Here is a 10,221-nt window from a genome sequence, read left to right as displayed (position 1 = left end):
TGCAACATTGGTCAAAAAAATAAATAAGTAAAAAGAGAGGGGAAAAATTAAGCATTAGCTTCTCCTTTCACGGGACCAGTAGAAATCTGCATACAATCCTCCAAGCTGTGTTACGTATTGCTTTTCTCCTCTCCCTCATCCCAGCGGTTCCTTCCCTTTGAACATTTTTTTCCTTTTCACAGTATCTGTTGTATCTTGCAATTGTATTTACTCTTTCATTTCCTTAAAATGATTCCTAAGGAGTCAATGCGACGTGCACACATGCGGGTCTGATTTATTTCACTTAGGAGTGTGGTCTCTAGTCGCTCCCATTTACCTAGAATAGCCTTCAATGCTCCACTGTATAGAAGTACCACATCTTGAGATATTTTTAGGCAAGCGAACGCACCTTGAGACTATACTTCTAAGTGAAATCAGTCAGACACATGTTTAAATATAGTATTGTTTCTCATGTATGAGAGACCAAAATGAAGCCCAAATAAGGACCAAAGCGGATGACAGATACTGGGAAGGAGGAAGAAAACATTCAAGTGCAAAAGAGCAAGGAGAGGAGGGTAGGGAGGGAAGAAAAGGAAAAGAAAAGAATAAAAGAAAAAATTAGAAACAAAGCTTTTGCAGATAAAGAGAGGAAGAAGGGTGGGAAGGAAGGGAGGGTAAAGGGAAAAATGAGAAGTCAGGTTACACCACATACAGGTACAAATACCCTCTGATGAACATGATCATTATGTATGTCAAAAGTGTGCCAACCAAACTAGTCAAAAATAATAAATTGACAAGAAAGAAATTGTAAAAGAGGAAGCAGCCTCCTCTGCTAAGCACAACTCAGGGACATTTATTCTAGTCTGCGTCTGTTGGGTGAACTGAAGCTCCAAGAGAGGGAACTGGCTCCAATCACACAGCCAGGCAGGAGGGAACCAGTTTGCTCCACTTCTGCAAGACTTCCCGGCCATCAACAGCTCTAAGTCATGCACCAGCTCTACCCCTGCCCTCTCCCTGCTCACCAGCCTGCAGGCGTGAGGTCATGGCCAGTTTCTGTGGGCCACGGCTGAGCTGCACATCAACATCAGGGCAGTTCTCTGAAGCCCCCGCATGGCCTGAGCGCAAAGCCAGGGGCCTCTCAGCTTCCCCTCGCGATCCAATGGAATCCCAGCATGGCAGAATTATTATTGACTTGTTCTTTCATTCATCATCACTTAAGAATCTGCTAACTTCTTTACACCAAGACTTGAGCTAGAAATGCAAGTATGCCCTCAAGAAATACCTGAGTCTTGGAAACAAATATATAGGCAATTCTAATATAGTGTGGTGCTGCAGTTGGGGTACAGCACGAGGAATAATATCATACATGTCACATATTTTATAAGATTGTTTTATAATAGTCACCCAAAGAATCATATACAAAGAGTGAAGGAAATCTGTCCACACACTAAAAATCAAAGAATCCAGCTGAGGACCTGGATCCCACAGCAATGTCCTGCATCAGTCCGGCTGAAGACCTAGAGTCCGTAACAATGCTCCCATAGGTCCAGTGGAGGCCCAGAGCCCATGACAATGTCTCATGCAGGCCGCCTCACAGATTTGCACTGGGAAGGCCCAGAGGGTGGGGTGAGAACTAGGAAGCCTGTGCCAGGTGGATGGAGGATCTGTGTCAGCAGGTTGAGGTAACTGCACTGGAGTCAGGAAGTGACACTCCTAAGAATCAGAGCTCTCCCCAAAAAGTACCACAGCCATGCTCAGCAACAGTGAGGTTTCAAGCTCCTCCAGCAATGAGGACAGCCAGGCTTCTATCAGGAAAGCCGATGAGACAAGCTTCCTCAGAAGACGGAGCAGTGCACCATCTTCCCCTCTGGAGCCAGGACACAATGCTCAAAGTGAGGGCAGGGCACCCCCAAAGTGAACAATAACCCTTCTCCGTGGCAAGCAGGTCCCAAGATCCTTTGACAATGAGAACAGCTGGGTTCATCAGGAAAGCCAACAGGACATGATCCTCCAAAGAATCAAGAGCTCCCTACAGCTTTTTCCTCTTCTTCCCCATGTTATGGGTCACTCAATACAGGAACCAGATCAAAGACCAGATTAAAATTTGATTAGAGCTGTTTATTACTGAGCTCAGGGTCCTCAGTCAGCTGTCATGCAGAAGCCTGAGCAACAACTGAACATAGGTGGCAGGGGGGTATTTATGACAGAAATCACATCCAGTTTAGTAAGCAAATTTGTTATCCAGCACAGAACGACAGAAAACTACATTCATTTGACACAGATGCAAACTGTTTGTAATTCAGGAGTCTTTTATAGTTTAGTGATAAGCGCATACTTTTATAAGATACATCTTAAGCTGACTATGTTTATAGGAGATGCTTAGGGAGCGAGTTTGCTTCAACTCACTCCCTCGACAAGGAACAGTTATTCATTGTTAAACAGCCTTGAGCAAGGAGTGAGAACTCATTTCTTAGAGTAGATAGCAGGAAGCACAAGGTTTTTTTCTAATAATTTCCCCCAGTTAAAGCACAAAATTCAGTTAAAAATGACTCCAGTTCTGTCTCTTATGCTGCAGGCATCAACCCTCAGGTAGGCGTCCCACACCCAACACCGCACTGGTTCAGGTCAGCTGGGTGGCACAATTTGTCCACCAGTTGTAAATCCACCACATGTGGTAAATCAACAAAATACTACATGGAAAACAAGTGAGGGTCTGTCTTGGTTACTTTGCTTGGACAAAACACCCAATACCCAAAATTAAGGAAGAAAAGCTTTCTTTAGCTCAGTTAGTGGGGGCTTCAGTTCATACTCGGCTGGCTCCAAGGTAAGGTGGCACATGGCAGAGGGCAGCAGTCTATGGCAGCAGAAAACAGCAAAGAGCCAAAAGGGAGGAGTAACAGCTGCAGTTTCTAGCAAGTCTCTCTCCCTTCTTTCTGCATTGACTGCGAATACAGAAGACTAGAACTCTGCCGAGGAAGCAGCATGCTCCCTCCTTCCTCAATTCCTTTCTATATCCTTTAAGTGATGCGTCACTCTAGAGTGGGGGCTTCCACACACTCGGGAGGAACTTCCACAGCTAGGGTGTAGAACTGCTTGTGAATTTAGTTGAGTTTTTAACTTCTCCAGTTGACACAGTGTGTCAGCCACTACTGGGTCACAGCACAAGACCAGCCCAGGGGACTGAAAGACTTCTCATACCTCTTCCATCTTAAAAGCTTTGCCTGAAATGTTGTAGAACCCAAATAAAAGTTGTTTCTTTCTTCTAGATACAAGAATGGGAAACACTTCAGATAATACCACCCCAACTAGACATTACTGAACAATAGCCATGTCCATTGTTGAAGCTCAGCTGGCGTCATCATTTTATTAAGAGCCAAATGAATTCATGTCATGTATGTTGTTCCTTTCTCCAAGTAGACAGAAGCAAGACTCAGAGATTAAATAACTTCCACGCTGCTAGCAGGTGACAGGGCTGGCAATCGAACCGCCGTCTGCCACACATCAGGCCTCCACACTAAAGTGCTACTGCTACATCAATGGATTTCTTTACAATCTTTTAAAATTATGCTCAAATTCATACGAGCTTTGATAAACCTACAGCCTCGATTTTCCATTTCTTGTTACATTATAAACATTTTCTACTGCTAGAGTCTGCCTCAGTGGTACCCAATCTCATCTGTATTTCTTTAGAAATGTTTATGATTACATAACATTCTATTTATTGTACTTGCCTTAAATAGTAAAAATCACAAACTTAAATTTCTAACACGTAAGATGTGTGTCCATAAACATGAATATAGCTATTGTATAGAATTTTATGCAGCCATTTAGTTATGTTTTTAGGGATTACATAACATTTAAAAAAATAAGCATGGCCTAAGAAAAATGAGAACTCTCCCTAACTGCCCACAATGATGCTTTGGAATGTTTGCTTTTATAAACTATATGGTAGCAGGTAGTTTATCTTTCTAGGTACACTTTTATCTTTATAGGTACATTTATGTATCTTTATAGGTACATTTTTTCTATATTTAATATATCATTAAGACACAATCTTTAAATAGAATCACTTTATTTGTGGTTGTTGAGAAATACTACAACATGCTTTCTAGAGGGAAGTATCAGTGTGTAATGTTATATGGTGTATATGACAGTTACACTTCCCCCCACCACCACCAGCACTGCGGATTCAAATTTTAAGCATTTACCTCATGTGGAAGAACATGCCCCATCTGCACTTTATCCTGCCGTCACTCTCTTCCATGGATCCTGCACTGCAGGAATGTAAGCACCAGCCACATACCCCAAATTAACACATTTTGCAGCCTGGAAGCCAGAGGAAGCCCCCACTGGATGGAAAATCCACGGGCATGCGGAGAACACACGTCCATCTGAACATATACTGTGTTTTTCGAAGTCACGAGCACCACAATGCTGAACGTTACCAGATGGAAAGGCCTAAAGATACTCAGTAGATACCTCATGCTACGTTTGTAGTAAGGCCCAGGACAATAGCCTTAGGACACGTTACGTAACAATGAAGAGTAAGCCCCTGAAGGAATCAGCTCCCCTCAAGCACGCCCTAAGTCAGAGACACCTCTATTTCTCACAAGACGTTCTGACACCAGCGAATCAAAGCACCCAGGTGAGAGCTCTTCTGCGTTCTACCCACAGTAGTAGTGCAAGAGTCGATCGCAAGGAAGCACATGGGCATCAAGGATTTCTTTTAAAAACAAAACCACACCCATGTGCATCATTATGACTTCCACCACCTCTTGGGGAAGTCCCCGATGCAGCACAGCTTTAACTCTAGAGATGGCACATATTTCCATGATCCATTTCCCGCTTAGCCTCTGCTTCCACGTCGCACCCGGAGCCTGAGAGAAGTTGGTGCTGGCTGGGACCTGAAGGTCTTCTCACCTGAGGCAGCTTCGAGCACACGGCGCCCACTTCTGGGTGTCCCCTCCCAGCCTAGCTCATGGTGACAATCTCTTCGGAATTGCTAGGACGGGCAACATTTTCTTTTCCTTTCTTGCAGTGGGTTTTTTGTTTTCATTTGGGGACAGGGTGCTGCTGTGCAGCGCATGCTGGGCTTGCGTGCACTGTGCAGCCCAGGCTGGCCTCACACCTGTGGCGACCGTCCTGGCCAGCCTGCACAGGCTGGAGTTCTGGGCATGTGCCACCACACCTGGTGCCCTGCTTATAGTTCTTAAAGCCCTCCAGAGGATGGGAAACTAAGACCCAGAGAGTGGGATCGATCTTCCAAACCACACAGGAGCCAGTGCGAGACCCAGATGGGGTCTCAGGACTCCTCGTGTTTATTCTGGGCCTAAAACTGCCCTGCACACCAAGTTATAACTACTCCTAAAAGTGAAGTGATCTGAGCCAAAATCTTTTCCTCCCAGATTAGTATCCCAGAGATACACATAACACACCGAGCACCACCCTAACAACCCCTTTTCCCAATTCCTTTCAGTAATAACTCAACATCAACATGTCAGAAGTGATTTGCCCATAAAGAAGAGACCAAAATTAAACAGGTGTAAATAAAACAAAATGTCTTTTATTTGAACACGGACTCTATCCTATTGGGATGCACAGGGTGCTGAGCATGAAATTCCTCTAAAGAGAAAGACAAAACTGAAAAAAAAAAATTAAAAAAAGAAAGACAAAACCTGCAGCAGACATAATTAAAATAGAAAAATAAAATGTCTAATTTAACACAACCACCAAGCGGCCACATTAGCATTCTGTAAAGCTCATGTAAGGAATTCTTTCATCAGATAATTTGCAGTTCAACGTACTTGCATCACGAGTACCTGGAATTATCAAAGATATAATATGTAGCTAGACATATGGATAGACACAGCAGACACAGAACGTGAAAGTGCAGCATGGTTTATTAAACATCTTTAATGAAAACACTGCTTGGCAATTAGAAACAATTAGAGCTCTTTGTTTCAAAAAAAATTTCCTGTTCCCCTTGTTTCAAACATAAAACATTTAACACTCTGTATTGGAATTTATCTTCTAAGGTACAGACAATACGCTCTGCCGGTCCCGTCCGTTGCCACGGGTGACAAGCTGAGGGTGCAGCGCCTCTGGGTGCTCAGAGCAGCAGCAGGACAAGTCTTAGGATCATCAGGAGGCTGCATGCAAACACAGAAGGGCAAGGGAGGGTCACACGGGACGACGAGCTATCCTCAGTGCGGTCTCTGCGAGTCTCCCCCGCCCGCCCTCAGCAGGAGTGACCGCGTCGTCCCTGTGCACCCACTGCCCGGACCCAGCTGAAGAAGCTTAACTGAAAGGATGTGCAAAATCTGACCACATTCCGGAGCCCTGGACTGGGGGCTTTAGACAGGAACGTTCAGGAAGAAACACCAACGCTCAAAAGCCTGCCAAGTAAAGCACCTTGAAAAAACAATCAGGGAGCTGGGCGTGGTGGGCTACGCCAGGAATCAGGTGCATGTGGAGAGGACAGCAGAAGGACCCCAAGCCTGAGCCCAGGCGGGACACTCAGTGACTGGTGAGAACTCACTGCAAACAGAACATGTTTCAGTGGCGAGGGTCCTGGACACGCAGCTCAATGCAAAGCCCTGGGTGCAAGTCTCAGAACCGTTATAAACAAACATCCAGGAACACCTGTGGCTCAGAGGAAGGTAGTTATTACAGTTTAAGCTACTGTCCTCGGCCCGGGGACTGCTCAGGCAGTAAACCATACTTCCGAGTCTTTCCTAAGGCCACGCATCATCTCCGCAATGCAGAAGCTGTATTTCGTAACCATGTTTCCCTTTGCTAGAGACATAACAAAGAACCACGCTAAAAAGTTCCACAGGGCAGAAAAACATTAAAATTATTCATTATGCCTCAACCCAGAGGAAAAAATCACTAAGTATGAAGGATTTCCTTCTTATCTTGTTTTACACACATTTTTAATTTATTTACTCATTTATTTATTCATTCTTTTGAGAGGGTCTCCCTCCATAGTCCCGACTGTCCTTGAGCTTGCAGCGCTCCTCCTGCCTCCGCCTCCCAAGGGCTGGTGCCACCTGCCTGCGCTGCACACACTTTTTTTTTAAAGCTGTTTATACTGCATCTGGGAGATTTCAGTGTTGCCCTTACTTATCATTATGTGATTAAGATTCTCTAATACCTCTAAATGTTTTTTGAAAACACAGGATGGAAATACCTTCTCAATATTTCATTAAACGGACAAAACATTTACTGAACGTTTATTGAAGCATTCACTAACCTTCTTCCTCACAGTGAATTTCTAGGGTGCTGCTAAGTTTTCGGTTCATGCTTTCCATGAAAAACAAAGCTGCAGCAAATACCAGCCTTTAGGTATGTATCATTTCTTTGAAACAAATCCCAAAAGTAAAGATGAGTATCAAAGAAAACGAACAAGTTTACGGCTGTCCATATACACAGGCAGCTTCCAGGAATAGTTACAAATGGCTCCAACTCTGAATTTGATAATATACTTCATCTCACTGGTAGAATAACTGGGTCAAATTAAGAGAATGCTGAGGCTATTTATCTTTTGAAAACATATTACATTTTTTCCCTTAAATATTCAAAATAATTGCATCAGACTGTCACTGTCCAGCTCTCTAAATGAGATTTCTGACCATATTTATTCCTCCAGGTGAGCTGGCGTAAGGGACCATGAGGCCAGACGCAGCTCCTACCCTGCATCAGGTAAGTGTGGGCAGGCAGTCCTGCGCCGCAGCGAGGCCACGTCCATCCCTCTAGGCTGCCACACACAGAGGCAGTGTGATCGCTGATACGAGTCTTTCCAGCCATGCATGTTATAATACAAACTTGCTTTGACCTTTCAAATTGCAACTGAGTTTTGATATAAAAATCAAAACTTTACGCTGATGGAAGAAGAGTGAAGATCCAGAGCTCCTCTTACCTTAGTCCTGCCACCAGCCCGGCAGGCATGATCTTCTTGGATCTCTTAAACCTCACGCCCATCACGGTGGCCAGGACGAAAGCTGTAACTGAAAGCCAAGCCAGGCTGTGAACCAAAGCTGCAAACAGGTTTCCCTCCCTCCTCGGGAAATGAATGCGCACCACGGCGAAGCTTCGGCCTAACTCTTGCAGACAGCACTGAGTGGCGGCTTTCTTGAAGAAATCAGGAATTACAATGGAACAGTTTGTAAACTAGCCTGTTAAAGTTTCTAAGAAAACAAACATGCTGAAATTCATTCCTGCAATACCTTCAGAAGTCTTTTGCCAATCCCTGATTTCTGCTCAGAGGAGACCGCTGGCAGCCTAGACCACGTCTCATTTAACTTCCCTCACAAACACCAGGCGGTGCCCCCGGGCCGGAGACAGCCACGCAGCGGTGAGGCGGGTGCAGAGGCCCAGGCTCCAACCCGGCGCGCTGGGAAGCCAGAGCAACAAGGCCTTGCATTTGCGCCTTGGTCACTGTACTCTCTCTGGCACGGTGGCCGTCCTCGTGCTGTAGGTGCGTGTCTTTTCCTGCTTTTATGTGGCCCAGCTTGCTCTGCACAGGCTGTTGCTTTCCTTATCTTTAATAAAACTTTGCTACTATTATGACCAAAAAAAACCTGTCTCTAAATAAAAAAGTCCTTGATTCAATTGTAGTAGCACAAAAAGAAAGAGGTAACTTACTATAACTAAAGTGACATCTCTTTAAAAAGATCAGATTATAAGCTAGTATCAAGAAGGCTGTGTTTTCTTTGCAACATTCCACTCTGAGGAACTGATGTCTGGAGATGAAGAATATGTTACTCAGAAGTAGTGCGTTACCTTCCGCGAGCCGCACCCCCAGGACTGTGCCGTGGTTTTATCCAAGATCAGGGCAGCCATGCGGAAACTCGGAGGCGAGTGAGTGCCCCGCTGCAACCCCAACCCAGGCAGGACCACAAGGGGTCAGCCCTGCGAGTCAAGCTGAGGCTGAGGTTTTAGCTTAGAAAACACAACTCACATTAACATCTTTTGTCTTAGAAGAAAAGCAAGCAGCTCGCATGCATAGGCTCACCACCGTGACCTCAGGCACCAGTGCCACTGTAAGAACATCTGATGCGCTCCGAGGCGGGGCATGTTCAGTGATTGGGACGCAAAGCCAGCGTGCAGGGGGCAGGCCTCCCTCCCACCTCCCGAGAGCCCTCTCTGCTTCCTGCCGCCATGTCCTGAGGAATTCTCCTCTGCCTCAGTGCCCTGCTATGGAACCAGCCAGCTAGGGACTGGGCCTCGACGTGCTGTGAACCAAAGTAAGCCCTTCCTTCTTGAAATCGTGGGTGTTGGGTACTACGTCTCTGCATTAAGAACAACTAAAACGTAACAGTCTTCAAAGAAAAACCATTGACTGACATAAAAAATAATACCACAGATCATAGGCTCACACGAACTACATCAATACACATGAATGCTACGACATGCATGGAGTTCAAGGTATTTCTATCTCGCCAGTAGGGCTTATCTTCTGACAGAGTCTCAATGAAAATAGTCCTAACCTGGATTTAAAACACAGGAGTAAAACAAGGGAGGAAAAAGCTACCAGATCACTTTCTCTCCTCAGATACAAAACTGACACAAATTTTGTGCTCACATATATTTTCCCGATATCTCACAATATGATTTTGAAAAAGAATTAAATGACTACATCTCATTTCCAGCTAGACAAAGAGCGTGTGTCTGGGGGTTTAAACAGCAGGTCCCCACCCTTGTCTCCCGCGAGCACAAGGGGATGGCTAAGCGGGCGAGGCTTGCTCTTGTCAGGTGTCTTCAGGCAAAGTAGATGTCAGAAGGCGACTGTGATGGGACCACAGCGCAGGACTCTCTCTTTAGATATAGTCTTTTCCTAACGATGTAAAAACTATGCTAACTATACATTTATAGAAATGAACAGAAATGAAAGAATAATTCCTTGCTTTTTCTAATCTAATTTCATTTTTCCAGTAACAAGTTTTATAGAACCTTGAGGTGCGGTGCACGGAAACAGTGCTCTACTCTGAGTAGCACGGTGCCCCTGGCCGGCTGACGCCTGGCAACACAGTTTCTCAAGGCTCCACTGTCCCTAGGTGGGGAAGACGTGTGACTTACACAGCGACACCTTCACATCTCGTCTGTCGTTGGATACCCGGTAAGCTCCATAGCCAGCCAAGCCTCCAGCCAAAAGACCAGCAACCAAGGATGGCACGCTTCCTGGGGAGAAAGGACGGGCTCGTGAAGAGAGTGCGAAGGCAAAGGCAAGCCAGGCCGCGCTTC

At 45.3% G+C, this 10,221-nt stretch overlaps 1 protein-coding gene across 1 annotated transcript in view; it reads right to left on the bottom strand.

The window, feature by feature from the left end:
- Positions 1-5,861: 5,861 nt before the first annotated feature.
- Positions 5,862-10,221, bottom strand: part of Tmem14a (transmembrane protein 14A) — a 12,169-nt gene continuing 7,809 nt past the window's right edge. Inside the window, exons 3-5 of the mRNA XM_023711937.1 lie at positions 10,057-10,217; positions 7,898-7,985; positions 5,862-6,128 (exon numbers count right to left, since the gene is read on the bottom strand). Of these exons, the coding sequence (XP_023567705.1) occupies positions 6,089-6,128; positions 7,898-7,985; positions 10,057-10,217 (289 nt within the window). The 3' untranslated portion in view covers positions 5,862-6,088. The remainder of the gene's footprint in view (positions 6,129-7,897; positions 7,986-10,056; positions 10,218-10,221) is intronic.

The sequence above is a fragment of the Octodon degus genome, unplaced genomic scaffold (genome assembly GCF_000260255.1).
Source record: "Octodon degus isolate 3935 unplaced genomic scaffold, OctDeg1.0 scaffold00022, whole genome shotgun sequence".
In the NCBI taxonomy this organism is placed as follows: domain Eukaryota; kingdom Metazoa; phylum Chordata; class Mammalia; order Rodentia; family Octodontidae; genus Octodon; species Octodon degus.
This window is presented reverse-complemented; position numbering and strand designations above follow the sequence as displayed.